Raw genomic sequence first — 21593 nt, 5'->3', positions numbered from 1 at the left:
AATTTGATCTACCAGTTTTTACTGAATACATTTAGGTGCCTGGCATTGTACGGGCCATTATATAGCGGATGCAAGCAGAGACAGGGCATGATCTTGCTTGGATGTCATGATTTTTAAGAGCCAGCTAGAGAAGTCACCCAGTCAGGACGAAACCATGCTCAGAAATAAATTAAAGATTTTACAAGTTGAGCAAGATTGAGCCTTTCTTCCCAAGCACCTAGGATGAAGGGCACTCACCTCAGTTGCCAGGGAATGGAGTGCTGTTGACGGTTCACGGCTAACATACTGGACCACTTCCTGGGGTGTGGAGGGGAGGTGGGGCTGGAATGCCTTCAGGAAGTGCATACAAAGTCAGCTGCAGTTACTTTTGGCAAGGTCATTGGATGTCAGTTTGAGCTTTGGGAGACCCCAGGCTAAGGAGTTTCATGCACCCTTTCCTTATGCTTTCTTTGGCTCCTCTCCAAATCCATATCCATATCCATGGGGTTGGGGGTGGAAACCCCTTACCCAGTGCCTGAGCTGGGCAGTCTCTTGCCACTTCCTGCGAAGGGCATTTCCCAGATCTGTAGAATTGGGTCCCCCTAGTACCTCCAAATCATTATTATCTCTCCACAGATTCTTGTTGGGCATCTAATATGTATTGGGTCCAGGGGTGAAGATAGGCCCTTCCCACCTAGAATCGAAAGTCTTCTGGGGAAGACATTCAGATACTAAGGAAACAACATGCATGTGATGAAATGTGAAATGCAGTATCGTAGAGGCATGAAAAGTAAGCTGGGGCCTAGGAAAGGATTATTCAAAGGAGGAACATCTGGGGCGCCTGGATGGCTCAGTTGGTTAAGTGTCCAACTCTTGATCTCGGCTCAGCATGATCTCAGGGTCGTGAGATCAAGCCCTGCGTTGGGCTCCGTGCTCAGCGAGGAGTCTGCTTGGAGTTTCTCTCTCCTTCTCCCTCTGCCCCTCCCCCTGCTCGCACTCTCTCTCCCTCTCTCTCTGAAATACATTAAAAACAAACAAACAAACAAAAAACAAAGGAGCAACATCAAAGAGTCCATTAAGCTTTCAGGTTCTAATGTGAGAAGTATTACAATCCCCAAACACCAAGCACTGCATCGTCCATTAAAAACGGGGGAAGTGGGTAACCACAGAGGAGTAGTCCACTTGTGGACTGTGCCACGTCCACGCAGGGCACTGTGAAGCAACTGTCTCAGCCAGTGGCCAGTGTAAGAAAGTCATGTTCTTCTCTTAGGAAACAGTTTTCCTGATCAGAGGGTTTCCCTGCTGGTGATGGGATGGCTCAGGTTTTCACTAATAAAATCAGCATATCAAGCTAATTTAGAAATGATTGGGCAGTCAGGAAGCTGAGTTGACTGGTGGAGTCAGTGGGGACTGAATATTTAGCTGACTGGTCAGTAGCCACAAATTTAGTGGCTTATTAGAAGGAACTGAGGTAAGGAAAGGCACAGGTCCCCGACGGGGGAGGTTCTGAGGTGCTTCCCTGGGTGATGGGAGCCCTCAGAGACATGATGTTGACCAGCCTTTGGTGTTGACCAACTGGTGACTGGCTAAGGAGAGAAAGCTGTTGCTTCAGCCTGCGTCTTTCTAACACTTCCCTCAGAGCTGGGTGAAGGGAGGAAGGGTGGTGCCGAGGGGTTCAGCCTGCATCTCAGCTGGGGAGGCTGAGAGGCATGAATCTGTCTGAGCACGCTGCCCCTCTGGACGGAGCTCTAGAAGGTGGGGAGTGGGTATAGAGGGGATCTCCGTGTCTGCCACCTTGCCTCTTGAGCTTATTGTAAACATCAAATGAGATAATGTAGGAAACACTGAGCCTAGGGCCTGGGACCACAGTTAGTTTTCTATTGTTGCTATAACAAACCACTACAGGTTGAGTGTCTTGAAACAATACAGAGTTATTGTCTTATACTTCTGGAGGTCAAAAGTCCAAAATGGGTCTCACGGGGCTAAAAGCAAAGTGTCAGCCGGGCTGCATTCTTTCCTGGAGGCTCTAAAGACGAATGCCTTTCCTCGCCTTTGCCAGCTTCTAGAAGCCACCCACATATTCCTTGGCTCATGGCCCCTTCCTCAATCTGCAAAGCCAGCAGTGTGGGGCTGAGTCTTTCTCATGCTGCTGTCTCTCGAATTCTGTCTTGTCCTGCCTCCCTTCCACTTTTAAGGACCTTTGTGGTTACACTGAGCACACCTGGATAATCCAGGATAAACTCTCCACCTCAGGGTTAGCAAACTTAATTCCTTTTTACCGCGTCACTCACAAAGTCACAGGTTCTGGGGATTAGGACATGGACATTTTGCGGGCGGTGAGGGGGTGTTATTATGCCTACTGTGGGGACATACTAAAAAGTCAATCAATGGTCCTTATTACCAGGGCTTCCTCAAATGTGGGGTCAAAGCCTTGGCTCTGGCAGATTCTGGGGTTCTGCACTCTAGAGGGCTAGAAAGCCTGCCTTGCCTCGCTCAGGGGAGCAGGGATGTGGCCAGACTCCACCTGGAGGGTTGTGCCCAGTCTGGGAGGCACATCGTAAAGGGATGTAAGTGGTTTGGGGTGCTACACCCAGGACGGTGAGGAGCTTGAGGAGGAGAAAACCCTGAGCAGAGAGAAGAGCCACCTTCATGTGCCCGAATGGAGAGGGAGACAGGCTTCGTGTATTGTTAAGTGTCGTGTTACGAGCAGAGCATGAGCCTTTCTCTCGGGTAGAGCCGGCTTCCAGTCCCAGCTCAGCCCCTCACCAGCCATTGGGCAAATGACTTCATCTCTGACCTCCAGTTTTTTCATCCAGTTGTGAGTGTTGGGGGGCAGTGAGTGAGAGAGTGGGCAGGAAGCAGCTAATACATTGCCCGATGGTCACTGTCGCCAGTGTTCTCAGACACCTCTGCGGGACAGAAAAATGACCAGTGGGTAGAAGCTCCAGGGAAACAGATCTAGGTTTTTCATGAAGGAAGAGCTTTGTAATCACCGAAGCTAGGCAGTGACAAGATGGTGGGGCGTGTGATGTACCGGGTCCCCTTCTTCCCTGCAACTGTTTGGTGATTGACCAGATATTCACACCTGTGTGGACTGCAACAAAGTCACCTGGGTGCTTTTTCAAAAGCCCAGAGCTCTAGGCCCCCACCCAGATGTGCTCATTTGGGATATTCAGTGATGAAGCTTGGAGATCTGTTTTTGTTTTTTTCCAGTAGCTTTTATTTTCTGAAAGCAGCTTTAGATTCACAGCAAAATGGAGCAGCAAGTACAGAGATTTCCTCCCTGCCCCCCAAGCCTGCCCTCAAACACATGCAGGATCTCCCGACTATCAACAACCCCCACCAGAGAGCAACATTTGTTACAACTGGGGAACCACCTGAGATCCATGGTTGATGTTAGGGTTCACTGTCAGTGTTGAACATTCTGTGGGTTTGGACAAATGTTTAACATGTGTCCATTACTATAGTATCATACAAAGTATTGCTGCTCTAAAAATCCTTTGTACTTCACCTATTCACCCCTCCCACCCCCAACCCCCAGCAACCAGTGGTCCTCTTACTAACTCTACAGTTTGGCCTTTTTCACAATGTCCTATGCAGAGTATGTAGCCTTTTTGGATTAGCATCTTTCACTTAGCAATGTGCATCCAAGTTTTTTCCATTGTCTTTTCATGGCTTGGTAGCTCTTTTTTTTTTTTTTTCTTTTTTAAGCTCTAATATTCTATTGTCTGGATGTACCACAGTTTATTGATCCATTTATCTGCTGAAAGACATCTTGGTTGCTTCCAAGTTTTGGCAGTTTCACAATTTCATAATTACAAAGCTGCTATCAACAACCATGTGTGGACACACATTTTGGAGGTCTGTGGTTTTCACAAGTGATTCAGAGACAGATTTAGGGCCTCTTGACCTGACAATCATTTGTCCTGAGGTAGATGGAGGTCTGAGCCTCTCCAGTCCTGAAATTCTGTGAGGATTCTATGAGGACAGTGTGGAAGCTCGGGTATGGACTAGACATTTTCCTTCCTCCCTCTGGACTTTGCTCCCCCTAAGCAAAATCCCTCTTTTGCCTCCATGTTTAGTGTCCATGTTTACTGCTAGCACAAAATTACCGAATATAAAGAGCAGCTTTTCCAGGACTGGAGAGAGCTGGCCTGGTTTTCCAAGTTCAGGACTGCCTCCGTTCAAATCCAGACTCTACAACCCTCGAACTGTGACATTGGGCCAATAATGTAACCATCTCATGCCTCCGTTGCCCCTCCAGTAAAGTTTGCCGATAATCGTATTTACCTCATGAAGTTACTGTGAGAATTGAGTTCCTATGTATAAAAGGCTTAGAAAAGTAAGCTTTGCTTATGTTCCTTGCTATCATAGCCATCAGAATTTGTATCCTTCTTATTACCAGTTACCAGAGAGTTGAGTCCTTCTGCGGGGCGGGGGGGGGGGGGGGGGGGTTAGTCCTTTCTGGGGAGGAGCCAGGGTTATTCCACAGCAGTATGTGCTGCTTGAGTCCCCAGGACTTGAGTCCCCATGCACACCTGTGCATGCTGGTTGTCCAAGGGGAGAAGTCAGTTAAATGGGTGCCCTTTTCCCACATGGTACCTCTGAGGCCAGGAGCCAGAAGCAAGCTTCGTCTAAGGTATGCAACAAGGTGATGGCTTACTGGAGCTCCTTCACCCTTTTCCTCACCTGGCAGCACGCTCCTCTCTCTGCTTTCCTCGTCTGGATGCTCGGTGGTGTGTCTCTGAAGTTCATAGTGCCTTGAGGGACTCGGGAGTTTGAAGGTATCTGTCGCTCTGTAGATGCCCCGAGAAAGGATGGACCCAAAGAGTCCTGGACTCAACGGCAGATGGCAGCACAGATTTAATCCTGGCTGCACAACCACCTGGTTCAAACCCTGGCTCCACCACTTCTAAGTTTTGTGAGCAGGGGCAAGTTTCAGGATCTCTGTTTCTGAGATGGGATCATTTTTCCCTTCTCAGGGATGCCATGAGGACAAAATGAGATAATGGATAAGACATCATTTTGCCAAGTCTGCACATGTTAACTTATCATGAAATTATTATTGACCGACTTCTTAATTCAACTGAGGAGCTGTTGGTGATTGTAAGTTAAAAGATGAGCACAAGGAGAAGAGTTTCCATATGGAAGGGAAGGTGATGTGTTGAGGGATCTTGGCAGCTACGGGCATGGAAAAGCAGAAGAAGAGAAAGACCACAAACATCTATTTTGGCCAGGGAGAGCCGTCTCTTATAACCCGGGCCACCCCAAATCCCACCGTTTCTGTCTCATCCGAAGGAGACATTCACATGTCCCCCATGTATAAGGTGTTCTTGGGGCAAAGTTAGCACCCTTTCTTTTGCTGGCAAAGCCATTGCTATGGGAATCAGCCACTTGGGGGCCAGCAACATAATTTAGTTTGCTTGTTTATTTTAAACTTTTGATTCAAGTCTAAAACACAGACAGAAAAGCACACAAATCTTAAGGGACCAGCTTGATTAAGTTTCTCAAATTGAACACACATGTGAAACTAGCATCCAGATTAAAAAAAAGAAAAAAAGAAAAAGGAAATTGTTAGTATTCCAGAAACCCTGTTGAGGCCACGGGTTTTTTGTTTTTTGTTTTGTTTTGTTTTTTAATTAACGCATAATGTATTATTTTTTTCCAGGGGTACAGGTCTGTGATTCATCAGTCTTACACAGTTCACAGCGCTCACCAGAGCACATACCCTCCCCAGTGTCCATCACCCAGCCACCCCATCCCTCCCACCCCACCACTCCAGCAACCCTCAGTTTGTTTCCTGAGATTAAGAGTCTCTTACTGGGTTTGTCTCCCTCTCTGGTTTCGTCTTGTTTCATTTTTTACTCCCTTCTCCTGTGATCCTCTGCCTTGTTTCTCAAATTCCATGTATCAGTGAGATCATATGATAATTGTCTTTCTCTGATTGACTTCTTTCGCTTAGCATAATACCCTCTAGTTCCATCCATGTCTTTGCAAATGGCAAGATTTCATTTTTTTGATGGATGCATAATATTTCATTGTATATATATATATATATATATACCACATCTTCTTTACCCATTCATCTGTTGATGGACATCTAGGCTCTTTCCATAGTTTGGCTATTGTGGACATTGCTGCTATAAATATTGGGGTGCATGTGCCCCTTCACATCACTATGTTTGTATCTTTGGGGTAAATGCCCAGTAGTGCAATTGCTGGATCGTATGGTAACTCTATTTTCAACTTTTTGAGGAACCTCCATACTGTTTTCCAGAGTGGCTGCACCAGCTTGCATTCCCACCAACAGGTTGGGAGGGTTCCCCTTTCTTGGCATCCTCGCCAACATCTGTCATTTCCTGACTTGTTAATTTTAGCCATTCTGACCGGGTGTGAGGTGGTAGCTCATTGAGGTTTTGATTTGGATTTCCCTGATGCCGAGCGATATTGAGCACTTTTTCATGTGTCTGTGAGGCCACGGAGTTTTAAATACAGTTGACTTCAGACCTGACCCTGGGCAGTAGCATGCGCTTGGCAAAGATTGTGTTCGATGTCCTGAGCTCCTCTCCTTTTACTTGGCTCCTGGGTGTGGTTCTGGCCAGGACCCGTGACCCCCTCAGGACATCCTATCTTTAGGGAGAGATCTGAGGACCTCCTTCACACTGGGTTGTCAGGGCAGGGTTTGCTTCTTCCATGGCCTTCTGGCTTCAGTCTGAGATGCAAATGACGGGACTCTCAAGGAGGAATTTCAGGCCTCTGCGAGCCGGAAATGGGCACCTTTGAAGCCCCCCGGAGAAGGAAGTTCAAAAACATCTCCCCACAAAAGCATAGTGTGGCGTTTCCAGGGTCAGCCCCGGGGGGATCTCGCTATTTGCAGGGTCGTGGTGACCACTTGTCTTCTTGTTTGGAATTGACACTGCATTGCCAGGTTGGCTGCAGGGTCTAGAAGGAGAGAAAAGGCACATGGACTGCTCTGCTCAAGAAGGGGAAGGACCACACTGATGAAAAGCAATTGCAAGGTGTAACGGAACTGCCCAGGATGTCCCAGCCACTTGCTGTGCCTGGTCTCTGCCTGGTTCCTGAAGGCTCTGCGGCTAATTAAGCCACTTAGTCAACATCCAGGCTCCACCCCTGCCAGGCAGGCTAGGAGAGCTCTTCTTGGAAGCTTCGGGGACTAGAAGAAGAACTTGCCATGCCTGAAGGCCAGATCCATAGCTCTGTTAATTAAGAGTGCTTCCAGAAGAGTCCTTCTGGCAAAGGAAAGAGTGGTCATGCTCTTTGGTAGAAGGACGTTTTGGAAGGTCCAGATTTAGAGCTGTTGATTCTGGCAGTTGGGTCCTAAGGCATCTTCCTGTGTCCTTGTCAGTTTCCCCTGAAGGCCTCATTAGCTGAGCCCAGATTGGTTCATGGCTTCATCTTCCCCAGAGGATGCTGGGAGCACTGGGGCCACCATGCCTTGGGCAGGGCAGATGCATCAGAGCTGCCAGCAGGGAAGAGCCAGCTCTGCCTGGTGTAGACCTGCCCCTTCCTGCTACCTATAGGTTTTCCTAATGCAGGTCTTCCCTGGGACTAGAACGTGCTTTTTGTTGCCCATTCATTCATTCATTTCATTCATTCAACATGCAAAAATTGAGCGTCTACCACACACCAGGAACCATACTGGGTGTGAGGGAGACTAAGACAAGGCCATGCCCTCAGAGGTTATGATCTAGTGGGGAAACAGACAAATCATTGTGATAAATAGCTCGAGAGAGGTCAGTGCAGGTCAGCACAAGTAAGCTGCATCAACCAACAAGTAAGCTGCAGAAAAGTCAACCAAGACTTCCTCAGGGAAGTCCTACTTGAATTTTGAGTTTTGAAGAAGAAATAGAAGTTAGTCTAAGAAGGCTGGGTTGGAGGGGAGGATGGGGAGGACATTTTAGCTGGAGGAAACCGTTTGCTTCAACGCAAACTGGGACGAGGGCCAGATTCCCTGTGGCTCAAAACCCAGAACGCATGCCACATGAATTTCCCTGTTTACTGGAGTTGTGCGATGTTTTCAAATGTATTTTCATGTTGTTTGATGAAACGGAGGTGAGTAGCAATTACTTCAGGAGTGACGTGCCTCTAGAGACTGGGCTGGCCAGTGTCCTCCCAGGTCATGGCACAATCTTTATTTTTAGAAGAGGTTCCCAATTTGAGATGATTAAACGCCCCACCCCAGTCTCTCTACCCAGGCTGGGAGGGTCACTGTTCCTTGGCATCTTATGTCTGTTTTGGGTGGTGCACCTCTCTGGAAATGGGCAAATCTGTTGTGTTGAGGCTGGCTTAAGTCCCTAACCTTAAGAGGATATCACAGAGGTCCAGAGGTCTTATACTTAAGACTGTATTCCTGATGTTCAGAGGTTGTGCAGTCATTCCACAGTGTAGACGCTTACAGAGTGGGAACTTTCCAGGCCCCCACCCACTCTGGCTCTTCTGGGACTTCCTTTTCATAAAAAGCACAAGTACTATTTGTCGCCGAAACTCAACTTGCTAAAACTCAACTGTAAAGAAACCGTCTTAATGGTCATTTTGTACCATTTTAGGCATTTAAGACAAAGAAGGGAAACTAACATTGAGTATCAGTTACATGTCATATACTCTGTGGTGCTTTCCTGTTACCACATTGAAGCTCTACACTGAACGAGTGAGTTGGGTGGTGTTGTCCAAGAAAGCAATGCCTTGTCCCAGGCATGGTAGGGAAAGGAGATTTTAACCAAGAACCCCATGGCCATGGAATTACGTAATTGTATTCCATCAAGTCGCCTTTTGGTAGCTGCTAATCAGTTGGTGGCTGGTGTTTTAACTTCTCTTTCTGGGAAAAATGGATGTTGTTTTAATTTACCTCTTCAGAATTCTGTCTCCTATAACTTCTTCCTTGCTCCTTGTGTGAGGATACCCAAAAGCCCCAGTTGGCTCTGTTTTTGTCATTCATGGCATGGCCAGTCGGGGCCTAATAGTTAGGGAAATGGTATGAAGAAATGACTCCTTTCCTGCAGTTTCTCATCCTGAATGTTTCTGTGCGTGAATGAATCTCCAATTCCATGCGAGTTGACTGTGAATGATATGGGTGGTCTCTCAATGAGTTAGGGATGAATTTGGCAATTGGCTGGTCCCAACGCCAGTCCACCTGTTTGACTCCATTCCTGTGGCATTGACCTGCCCACCTCAGAAATCTAGACTGAGACCTGGTCGAGGGGGGGCTGGGGGATTAAGAAGATGCCTGATTCGTGGTAGCATTAGTAGTCCTACAAAAACATGTTTTTGGAAAGGGAAACGCGGAAGTAAGGGAAACATAAAGCAATGGTGGCTGTTTTTACCATCGGTGTGTCTCTTGTCTCTCAGTCACATGTCTGCCCCTCCCTGTGGGGACAGACATGAAACATTTAGGCTGTCCCCTCATGGTTGGTCGATGAAACGATTCATCCCTTGGTAAACTCTAAGCTTATTCAGTCCCGAGTGACCAAAAATGGAGGCTACTGAGGGTGGTGAAGATCCTCTCCCTCCCCCCAAAGAATCACAGAATCTTCGAACATTAAAGAATTTCTAATTCAACCCTCTTATTTTACAGATTAAGAGCCTGGGACCACACACCCCCCAAAATCGGCCAAAAATGATACCTAAACCCTATTGGTATCTTACACTGAGTTTGTTTTCATTATTCCATACTACTTTATCTCCTGTCTATTGATCTTAGGCAAGTAGCTTTATATCCATTTTATCCCCAATGCTATTTCTAACACAACCAGGTAGCAGCAGGCCTGGAATTAGAACCCAAACCGCCTGACTTCCCGTTTCATTTTGTCTGCAGGTCCAGTCCTGTCACGATTTGGGAAAACCATAAACCATGTTCTTTAGCCAGACCTCTGGATGTCCAGGAAAAAAGGCCATAGAAAAGGAATATTGTTTGTGAAGTCTAAAGTGGTTCACCGGCAGGACCTTTCTAGAAAGCATTTTTGTGACACAGCAGCCCAAAGATCAACAGAAGAAGGGGCTGAGGGAGGTTTGGGAGTTGCAAACCTTTAGTTTCATTCACGGGGTCTTTGAGGACCTAGTGGCTGTTAGAGAGAGTCTGACTTCTTGGTCAGTGAGCATCCCTGACCCCGTTCCAGCAGTTCTTACGGGACCCAGCGAGGGTGGAGGAGCTGGCGGGCTGGAAATGCCCCCACTGTCTTAGAATTCCAGTCCCATTTATAGCAAAGCTGGTGTTCTTTAGGGAGCCAGGGAAATCCCAGATGTGGGGCAATCACGGCTGTAATCACCACATCGTGGTGCTCCGTGCTCAGAGCTGATAGCCCCAGCATTTTCAGTGTTGTTTTCCAAACATGCCAACCACCTGAGGAGAAAGCCCCTCAGCAGGCTCTATTTCTGTTTTTGAGGGTCTGGCCTAGGATCCCCCATTAGGGCAATTCCTGGGCATTGTCCCCTCAGGCCCTTGGCCTTGGGCAGCAGAGGGCTGCATGGTGGGATGCCCCCTTGTAGCTCTCACAGCCTCCAGGCCAAAACACGTCAGTTGCTTTTGGGTTCCCTGGGGAATGTTCTGTTGTCACCTTACCGAGCCAGTGGAGGAGGAAGAAAGAGTGTGGTGCCAGATACAGCAACATGGAAGTGTGCAGGCAGGAGATCTGAATCCGACCCCACATCTAATGAGCCTATTCTTAGAGGCTCTTGGCAGAGCACGGGAAATCAAATGCTAATTAAAAGCAGGTTCTGAGAAGAGCTTAAAGCTCGGCACCAGCCCTATTACATGTTCCCTTTTGGGCCACAGAGAAAGTCTTGCACGATAAGCTGAGCTCACTGGTGAGACAGCTCTTGTGGATTTGTGTGAGAGGCAACGGGGCAGTGACAGCAAAATGAACAGCCATTGACCTCATTCAGTGAAGTTAAGGCTGAAGGAAATTACAGGCTCATTCTTCCAGTTTCCAGTTATCCAAACAGCTGTCCCATCACATGGCCTTACTTTGTGGGGCCATGGGGAGCGATCCGGCAGTGATGGTTTACAGAAACGTCCAATATTAAGGATTTGTCTTGCTAAATCTTCCATCCAGAAGGCACTCGAATAAAAATAGAGGTGGTCAGCGGTGTTGGCCAGCATCAGGCTGGGTGGATTTGGGCTAACCAAGGCACACCTGGGCTTTTACTTATTATATTTTTTTTTAATTTTATTTAAAAGAAAATTTATTATGTTATGTTAATCACCATACATAACATATTAGTTTTTGATGAAGTGTTCCATGATTCATTGTTTGCATATAACACCCAGCACTCCATGCAGAACGTGCCCTCCTTAATACCCATCACCGGGCTAACCCATTCCCCCACGCCCCTCCCCTCTAGAACCCTCAGTTTGTTTCTCAGAGTCCATAGTGTCTCATGGTTCATCTCCCCCTCCAATTCCCCCCCCTTCATTTTACCCTTCCTACTATCTTCTTCTTCTTCTTCTTTTTTTTTTAACATACAATGTATTATTTGTTTCACAGAGGTACAGGTCTGTGATTCATCAATCTTACTATAGCAGCAATGTCCACAATAGCCAAACTATGGAAAGAGCCAAAATGTCCATCACCAGATGAATGGATAAAGAAGATGTGGTACACACACACACACACACACACACACACACACACACACACACACACACAGAGAGAGGAATATTATGCAGCCATCAAAAAAATGAAATCTTGCCCTTTGCAACGACCTGGATAGAACTAGAGGGTATTATGCTGAGCGAAATAAGCAATCAGAGAAAGACAAGTTATCATATGATCTCACTGGTAGGAGGAATTCTTAATCTCAGGAAACACCTGGGCTTTTAAATTCCTTCATGCTTGTTTCTGTGTGTACCGCCACAGGCCGTAGGGAGGGAGGATTGATAAGGGGCCAAGGGCACACAGTGGAGGTGACTTACTGCGTTTATCCAGTGAGCTTGCCCCTATCGGGTCTCGCCAGGATAGCAAATGTGCAGGCTGTTGTGACCTTAGTCTTCCTCCGGGCTCCAGCTCACCTCTCTCTGCTTTCAGCTGTCCCAGCTGAAACTCCTGTCATATTCGCAATGGTAACAGGGTGCAGCGTTACTGGTTTCGGGTTTGGCATTCATTTGAATCAGTGCCTGTGCTAAAACCCAGCTCGTAGATGCCTGGAGTTGTGTCTGGTGGGAGCTTCAGGCTCTGGTTTGGATAGACAGGTTTCCTAAGTGTATATATTCCGTTGACCCGGGCAAATTGCATCATGAATTTAGGAGACCCCTCATCCCCTGCAGGTTTTTGTTCTAGTGTCCCCTTGTCACAGAAGCCTTCCGCAGCCACTTGATGCAGAATAGCACGCCTCTTGCTCATGAGTCCTCCTCCTGGCCAGATGTACCTCCACTTGGAATACGTGTGTCCATTTATTTGTTCTTGCACCAGAATGTGCACTCTGTGAGAGCAAGGGCTTTGCCCGCTCTGTTTACTGTGGTATCTTTAGCACCTCGAACAGCATGGGAACTGTCATATGTGTCTAGTAGAAATCTGTGGAATAAATGCAAGGCGAAAGAGGCTTGCTGAAGCGGTAGGCTACCAGTCTGTCTATAAAAGGGCCTTGTTCCCAGGAGAAAGCAAGGTGCCCTTTGTAGTTGCTTTCTAATTCCTAATTTCTTCGAGCAAACATTCATCAAGCACTTGGAGCCAGGTGTGCAAGATCACAGCCCTGCTCTCCCAGGGTTCTCGGACTGGTGGCGGATGGACATTTGCATTAAATCCCTTCTTTAAGATGTAACTCTGGTATCAGCCCTCCTGGGAGCCTTTCTTGAACACTCTTCTTCCCCAAAGCAAGGTTAGGTGCCATTCTTCCCATTTGCATAGCATGCCCTGCAGAGCTTGACCATGGCCCACATGTAAAGCAGACAAGTACTGTACAGTGTGCTTTCTGTTTCCCCTTACACACTCCTTAAGAGCAAGGATTGCACTTTGCTCTTTTCTGAGTAGAACAGCTGACATATAGAGCACTCAGTAAGTAGGAGGTATCCTTGTGATTACCGCGGGTACTGTGTGCATTCAGTAACCAGCATTCATATAGCTGTGTAGGTGTGTAATCTCACTTAAAATATTCTGAAGCTATATAAGGCTTAGGAACAGCTCTGTGTTGTTCTGTAATATGATACAATGTTGTCTTGTGCCATATTCCCCGTTTCAGGCTCTCCTTGTGTTCTGGAGACGCAGTGATCATTTAGACTGGTGTGGGATCTTTACCAAGAGTTCTTAGGGTTCCTAGATGCAGGCTGGGATCCTGATGTACTTTGCAAATCATTCTCTATGTGCAGATGTCATGGACTCCTATAGGCCTGGAACATTTGTTTCATTTCAAGGGGGGCTAAGGAAGTCATAGAAAGCCTCTCAATAAATACATGTGGATTCATGGCCGTTTGGCACTGCCCCTTTGATGTGGCTTTTGATTTGGGGTTGCAAGGACATTTTGTCATGACCTGAAAATCAAACCAAGGATCGTGCTCCACAGGCCCCCAAGCACACTGCTGGACTGAGTATATGCATGTACCTAGTATCTGTGTGTTTTCACTTTGACATGACTGTTTTGATGCCTGACACTTTCATTATATCCTATGGAAATTGCCAGAACGTTTGGTGTAAATACTTGTTAGTCTCACTTAAATACCAGCCATGGGCCCGAGTCTAACTTCAGTGGCAAAATGGCTTCGAATGAAGCAGAAGGCAGGGGATTACAATCTTAAGGGTATGCCGAGTGATACCAAAGGCTGCCTGAGAGATCCCTTCTCTAATTCAGAGACACACATGCACACGTGGCCTCCCTTCTTTTTTGGCCATTTCTTGGTCTAGAGCTTCAGATGACTGGCTGGAGACGTGTTTAAAAATATCAAAAGATCCCAATGGAAACATTGAAATGTAGTCTGTCCATGTTAAAAAAGATCGTTTTGATCATTTTCCCCTGCTGTGTCGTCAAAAGAGCCTTCCTGTCTGTTTTGCTTGGTGATTAGAGGAAGCGGCATTTGTTGCTTGCTGACCAGGTTGGCCCTCATCTGCTTGCGGCGAGCAGGCCTGCCCTACTTTCTTTACAGACAGTCTGCGTGATCGTTAGCCACACACATTATCAGCTAATCAGAGGTTGCCACAAAACGAACCAGATGAGTAGATAATTAGGTCACCAAGGGAGACCAAGATGCTTATATTTTGGACTCATATTTTCAGTTGGGTATTCTAACCAGACCATGAAACATCATTCCTAATTTCATAGTATTTTGGTAGCAAGTATATTAAGCAGCCTGTTATGAGAAAGTAGTTGTGTTTGGGTCCCTGATCTTCAGTCTGAGACTCTGGAAGCTAAGCCTGGTGTCTTGTTGGAATGGTGGTGCAAATAGGTAGGTCCCCTGAGTTACATGTCACCCTTGTCATAAACTTGATGAAGACTATGTGTCTCCATGCTCCCTGCGTGAAGGCACCACCTGCACAGGTGTCATTCTAGGCCGCTAACATACTTTATCACGTTCATTTCCACAAGCGAAGCATCAAGGCCTTCTTTCTCCATACCACGCAGCTAGCAAGTGAATCCCAGGTTCCCTCTTTCCAAAACCCACGCTATTTCTATTATAACCAGTGATTCCAAACCACTGGCCTGCGGATTGATATTGGTTACAAAGAAGGCTTTTCCGGTCTGTGGTGAGAAAGTCTGGGTAAGGTTAACACCCTCCCATCTTGAAGGCGTTGCCGTTTATTCGGAGACTGTGACCTGTCTTTCTAGGTGTTAAAGACTGCAAAACATTTGTAATCACATGATGGTGATTGGAAATGGCAGCTAACAAAAGTGTCTTAAGTTGTCAAAGTAAAAAAAAAAAAGGCCTTTCTATGTCAATCTCCAAGCTTAAATTTGGAAATCTTATTGGCCTGGCAAATGGCAAAGCTGGAAAAAGAGGTGGTGTATTTATTACCCAACAAGGGTTTCACTGCAGACTCTCCCCACAGCTTGGGTTCCCATGGGGTTTATCTGGAAAAGGGCTAGGCTGTATTGAGGGATGGAGGTGATCGTGTGCTTCTTAAAGCCATCCTTCTTTGACGCTGAGTGGCATGACTCGGGCAGCTTAACAGAGTCCTGATAATGCAGGTGACCTTTTAAAAACCACAGTAGATTGAATTAAAAAACAAACAAACAAACTGGGTAAACCATCCTTGCCAAAAGAGAGGCCAAGCTTGGCCTACCCACATTTATGACTTTTCCATGACAGGATGGGGAAAGCTTGAGCTCAGAGGCATTTTAATGTAGCATGACTTAGGTCATGACTCTTCTGATCTTAGGTAATTCAGAAGTCACCTTTTTGCCATTGAGACAAGAATGAAAGAGCTCTGGTTTTAGAGGCAGACATATCTGGGTTTATATCTCCATTTCTTTTAGACTTGTGACCCTGAGCAAGTTTACTTTCTGGAAAATGGGGCAGGGATTCCTGCCTCCCAGAGTTACCATGGTAGGCAACTCTTAGGAAAAAACCTCACCACTTCTTGTGGTATGCCTTTTTTTTTTTTTAAGATTTTATTTATTTCAGACAGAGAGATAGAGAAGAGGCAGGACAGAGGGAGAGGGAGAAGCAGGCTCCCCGCTGAGCAGGGAGCCCGATGCGGGGCTCCATCCCAGGACCCTGGGATCATGACATGAGCCGAAGGCAGACGCTTAACGACTGAGCCACCGAGGCATCCTGATCTTTACCGTGATGATCCAAGATGGTAGGGATAGACGTGCCTGGCACATGGATGTTCAGTGTGTCCTGGTGTCCTGCTTACAGATAAACTGGAATTCAGAGTACCCTGAGTTGCTCTGGTTTTTATTTTCCTACCATTGGTTCCAGATACCCCGCTGTGCCTGGGGGAGGCCTGTTCACCTGCTCTTGCCTGAGCGCCTCCAACTGTATCTGGGCGGCACCCAGCAGGCTCTAACCACTCCTTGTGCTCCTATCGCAGTGCCAACAACATGCCCAAGCAGGTGGAGGTACGAATGCACGACAGCCATCTCAGCTCAGAGGAACCGAAGCAGCGGCATCTAGGCTTACGTCTGTGTGATAAGCTGGGGAAGAATCTCCTGCTCACACTGACTGTGTTCGGTAGGTGACAGGTGCCGCCCCTCCTCCCTGGCTCTCTCCGGGCTCTTTGGGGAAGCTGGGTCCCACAGCCAGCCCTCCCACTGGAAGGAAGCCTCGTGTCCTCCCTAAGGCCTCCTTTGCCCAGGCATGGCTGCCTTGATGATAAATCTTCCCCTCACCTGCCCCAGCCATGCATTTTCTTCCTTGGGATTCTAGTCGATCTTACAACTTCCTGTGAGTGTGTTAACATGCAGATTCCTGGCCCTGCACATGGAGACTTTGGGCCATCTGCAGTGAGGTCTTGGAATCTGCATCATAACAAAGCTTCTAGGTGATTCCTAAGCAGATGGCCGGCATACCACATTTAGAGGAATACGCGTCCGAAGATAGAGGCAGCAGGTGCTGAAAACCCCACTAAGAGGGCTCCAGAGGTCTAGCCTACAAATACCTCATTACCTTCGATTAGCTTAGCACATTAGCTAATGAGGTCAGGGTGGAAGAGGCTCGTTCAGAAGCCTTGATCTGCTCTGGTTCCATCTTCAAAGTCTGATTCCTTTGCTTCAGACCTCACCTGGGCTGTGGTTGTCCTTTGGTGTGACTGGTGACACAATCTTGGTCTTAGGTTTTCAACCAGGGTTTATTGGAAATGGGGCAAATTGCAGGGTCTTGTAATGACAACCACACCATTTCCTTTCTTGAGCCCTCTTGTTCTTCAACTCTCTCTTAGGCAACGCACAGAAGCAATGAACAACTCCTCACCTCCAACCCTTTCCCCACTCAGCTCCCTGGCTTCTCCTCCTTTGAGTCCGTCATCTTGGACATCAGTGGACCAGGGTCAGAACTGCGGGCTTGCCACAGTTCAGTTCACTTAATGAAAGAAGACAGAGGTGTGGTAGGGGTTTCCAAAGCTTACTTTGGAATAAAGAAATTTCACTCATCGTAGGTCATCAAGAAGTATGTTTTTCTCCTGTAGAAGTAAAAAAAAATCAGGGTTTTGGCCACAGCCCTCCCTGCACATCCCTGGAGTTAACACCATAGCCCATGGACCCAGGAACTTCCGCCCTTCCTCTTAGCCAGTGGTGCTATGACCTGATTTGTGGTTTCATAAAAGAATCTTTTATGTTGGCTGCCTGTTTGCTGATACCCAGTTTGTCTTGTGGAATCCCCGAGTATGCAAAGTGAAAGGCTCCTGCCAGCAACTCTGCCCAAATTGTTTCCTCCCAAATTATATACTTTTAGAGACGTCCTGTAATCTCCCATAAAAGTCTCCCACAAAAGCAAGTCTCAAGATGATGTAAGAGAACATAGAAGTCAAGGACAAAACTTTTTGAGAATGAGCCATGGGGAAATTGTTGGGAGCCAAAGAAAATAGAAGGAAAAAGGAAACTCACACTAGCTTGGTAAATCAAATGTTCCTTTTATCTGGTATGCAGTTAGAAAGAGAAGAAATACATTAAGCACCTTGCCACTTGCCAGGCGTAGGCTGGGGGGTAGGAAGCAATACTTGGTACTATGGATTATTTCTGCTGACAATCTCTGATGGTACAAGTGAACAGTATCCTCAAAGAAGTTAGTCAAGTCACCATATGTCCTCCTCATAAAGCCTTGAGAAGGCTCTCCTTGGCCCTCCCAGAGCTGCTTGTTAGATTAGTCGGAGGTACACCAATATTCTCTCACCAGTCATTAAAATCAGCTTTACTTATCCAATGGTATTTTCGTTACATGTTATTCATCATCATATAACGGGGAGGTATGAGAAAGGTCAATGTCACTGAACCCCTAGAGCTATTCATTTGACTCAGGCAAAACAGAAATTCAGATATTTCCCCCTCTCCCTTCTAGGTGTCATCCTGGGGGCAGTGTGTGGAGGGCTTCTTCGCTTGGCATCTCCTCTCCACCCTGATGTGGTCATGTTAATAGCCTTCCCAGGGGATATACTCATGAGGATGCTAAAAATGCTCATCCTCCCTCTCATCATCTCCAGCTTAATCACAGGTAAGACCACCTCTCCGGAGCCTGGCCCACAGTGGATCATACTCTTGCTCTGGTTTGTGGGTTGACCATCGAATCTCAATCTGGTTGAACGAATGAATGTGATTGTCTGTGTCATTTTATTTCAGAGCCTTGGTTGTCGTGTCTCTCAGATGGGGATTATCAATCCTAAAAAAGTATTCCATCTGTTGGTCAGTCCGACCATCTGTCTGTCTAGCAATAAAAGATGAAAAGGAAACACATGTTAAAAGTGACGATAAACAATAGAGATTTTAATTTTGAATGTATACTTTTCTCATTTCCCAAATTATACCTTGTTCAGATCCTGATAAATAAAAGTAACAGATAGAAAAGGAAATTTTCTCTTAACTATTTAACTGGGTATAGAGGGAAGTGGGTATGAAAAATAAAGCCTAGATGTGAAACCCTTCGAGGTTTTTGGAAGAAGAGCTCCCTTAATGTGTAGATCATGTTCACTTGTTTTGGGCTGAAAGAATTGTTTTATTTGAAAGAATTTGTTTGCTTCTATGGGCTTATACTGGCAGTTTTTTCCTTACCAAATGATATTGCTCAAATAGGGTATAAATTGTAGTTTAGAGACTGGAGCTCTGAGTTAAGGATGAAAGCTAGGCTTTTGATTGATATTTGGGTGCCATCGGGATGACCTTAAGAAAGCTGTCCCTCTGGACTCTCTCCCTTATAAGGGAAGTGAGGCTCTGGAAACACCAAGAGATTCAGATGCTAAACCAGGTTGTTCTAGAGTCTCATCTCTGGTTGACCAGTGAGCCTGGTGAATGCAAGGTCTCATCATTCAGCCCCAGACTGAGCGACACTGTACTTTCACCTTAAAGGCTCATTTGCAAGCCAGAGACAATGTTCTCCATGCCCGCTTAACAGTCCTTAGACTGGGCAAGCTGGCCAGGAAACTGAACATCTGTTGGCCAGAATCCGACTTTAGGTTGTAAGGAGAAGTGGCTCATATATGGGTCAGCTCAATTCAGGAAAGCTTACACCAATGACTTCCTCCCCCACAGCAAGTGCTACAATGTCTCTGTCTAGTAAAAGCAGAAACTGAAACCAGGAAGTAGAAAAATTGAAGAAACAACTGGGAAAAAACCCAGTGAAGGTAGGAGTTTTTGTGACTTGGCTTGGAATTTCCTCTAACAATCACAGGACCTCCTACAGTATAGACAAAGTCCCACCTTTTTGTTCTCCAGCCCCTGCACTAGGTTGGAAAATGTGGGTCTCCACCGTGCTTCACCTTGGAGGAATGAGGGCTGTGCTAGATCACTATGCTAGACTCTTGATATCAGTCACCAGGCCCTATACCAGCTTCTCATTTTTTAAGTGAGGACATTAAAAAAAAAAAAAAAAAGAAAGAAACCAGCAGGTACTGGCACCATCACTTCATAAAGAAAGGATATCTTAATACCAAATAAGTGGGAAGGACATCATCTCAGAATTAAAAATGGAATATATTCAACTTGAACTCACTATTGTGGACTGACGAAAAGTAGTCACTGATCAGTTTATAAACTCTGAACAAGCAAGATCAGGTTTATAAACTCTGAACAAGAGATCATCAACTCTCCCCAGGTCTCTAGAATCTAAAAAAAAAAAAAAAAAAAAAAAATAGAACTGTAAACTTCAGGATTGAAATCTTCAGTAGGAGGAGGTTTAATCAACCATGAATGCATCTGAGTAATACAAAGCCATGTTCTAGGTATGCAGGGATGGGGAGTTCACGGAGGCATCACAGGATTAATCCTTCCAATGTCTTTTCAATCCAGGGTTGTCGGGCCTGGATGCTAAAGCCAGTGGGCGCTTGGGCACGAGAGCCATGGTCTATTACATGTCTACAACCATCATTGCTGCAGTGCTGGGGGTCATCTTGGTCTTGGCTATCCACCCGGGGAACCCCAAACTCAAGAAGCAGCTGGGGCCCGGGAAGAAGAATGATGAAGTGTCCAGCCTGGATGCCTTCCTGGACCTTATTCGGAATCTCTTTCCTGAAAACCTGGTCCAAGCCTGTTTTCAACAGGTAACCCAAAGTTCCTATGCTCTTGCCCTCCAACCTCCTAAGTTATCAGGATAATAACTTGGAAAGTGTTTCAGTGAACTAGCCCTGGGGAGCAGTTTTCTTATATTTAATTATCTCTCTCTTGAGCTTGTATGAGATGATTTGGAGCAGGATTTGGGGATTAAAGTCGTGGGGTTGTTTTGTTTTGTTTTTGTTTTTGTTTTTCATTATTAACCTTCCTTTTTTTTTTTTTTCCCCAGCTCACTTAGCATCTCTTTGCTCTGGGATTCCCCTTTCTTGCCTTTTTTTTTTTTTCCTGTTACCTCTTTCCTTGTTTTTTGGTTCCCCTCTGTGTGCTGTCCAAGGGCACATTTTTATCGCTTTTGCCCACAACCCTCTAGAGTGCCCAGGGAGTCTCAGTATTGGTAGTATAACAAAACCGCATGGGGTAGATTTAAAAAATACACATGCCCTACAGAATCAGAATCTCTAGTGTGGGCCCAGGGAATGGGTATTTTCAAATTGTGGAAGTAATACATGAGGGTTATAAAAAGTTTAAACAGTGTAGATGCCCCTAAGGAGTCAAGTCCTCACTTCCCTTCCCTAGAACTAGTCATGTTGGGAATTTTGTTTCCTTCCACATATATAGTATGCATGTGTGCATAATCTTTTTTTAAAGATTTATTTATTTATTTTAGAGCAGGAGAGAACAGGAGAGAGTGTGCGAGCACGGATCGGGGCAGAGGGGGAGAGAGACCCCGGCAGACTCTGTGCTCAGCTCGGGGCCCGATGTGGGGCTCAGTCTCACAACCCTGAGATCATGACCTGCGCCCAAACCAAGAGTCAGATGCTCAACCAACTGCCCCACATGTGTGCATAATCTTAAAAAAAGAAAAAAAAGTTCAACCCAAGGGGTATTGCATTACATGTACCGCATTGCACTTGTTTTTTATTTAACAGGGCTCCGGCATCATCTCTCTCTTTTCATGATTGTGTAGTATATCTAAAAAATAAATTCTTGGACGCTAATGTCTTCCCAAAGAGTTTTGTATTTCAGATTTGCTGGATGTTGCAAAATGGCTCTATAAAATTTGTATTAATGTATACTCCTACCAACTGCATACAGGCAGATCAATTTTTTATAAAACCTTATGATTTTAAAAAATGGATGATTCTAATGAGCGTAACCACTGAGAGAGCTGCCGAGGCCCTACTTACCAGCCTGTTGTCTAGACCCAAGGTCAGGTTAGGTTAGAATATACTCCGGTTTCCACTAGTCTGCGTAGGAAGTCACCTAGAACCAAAGAACCTGCTCCAGCCATTTGCAGGGCATCACAGAAGAATGAACTTAGGAAACAGGCTGCCTGGAGGAAAAGTTTGCATTCCCAGCTGTCCCCAAAATGCTGTTGCCCACCACTGCTGAGCCCGAATGACTCTGGGTTAGGATGTGTTCTCTGATTTCCAGTGCCACTTTGCTGGCTCTTATAGCATGGAGTCATGTTAAAG

General features: G+C 46.2%; 1 protein-coding gene across 9 annotated transcripts in view; it reads left to right on the top strand.

The window, feature by feature from the left end:
- SLC1A2 (solute carrier family 1 member 2) overlaps positions 1 to 21593 on the top strand; it is a 142847-nt gene that overhangs the window by 69226 nt on the left and 52028 nt on the right. For all 9 annotated transcript variants that reach the window (XM_027578366.2, XM_027578372.2, XM_027578371.2 and 6 more), the window contains 3 exons: positions 15957 to 16096; positions 17918 to 18070; positions 19858 to 20108. In XM_027578366.2, the coding sequence (XP_027434167.1) occupies positions 15957 to 16096; positions 17918 to 18070; positions 19858 to 20108 (544 nt within the window). The remainder of the gene's footprint in view (positions 1 to 15956; positions 16097 to 17917; positions 18071 to 19857; positions 20109 to 21593) is intronic.

The sequence above is a fragment of the Zalophus californianus genome, chromosome 11, assembly GCF_009762305.2.
Source record: "Zalophus californianus isolate mZalCal1 chromosome 11, mZalCal1.pri.v2, whole genome shotgun sequence".
Lineage (NCBI taxonomy): Eukaryota > Metazoa > Chordata > Mammalia > Carnivora > Otariidae > Zalophus > Zalophus californianus.
The sequence above is the reverse complement of the archived record's forward strand: the minus strand, read 5'-3'. Positions and strand labels throughout refer to the sequence as shown.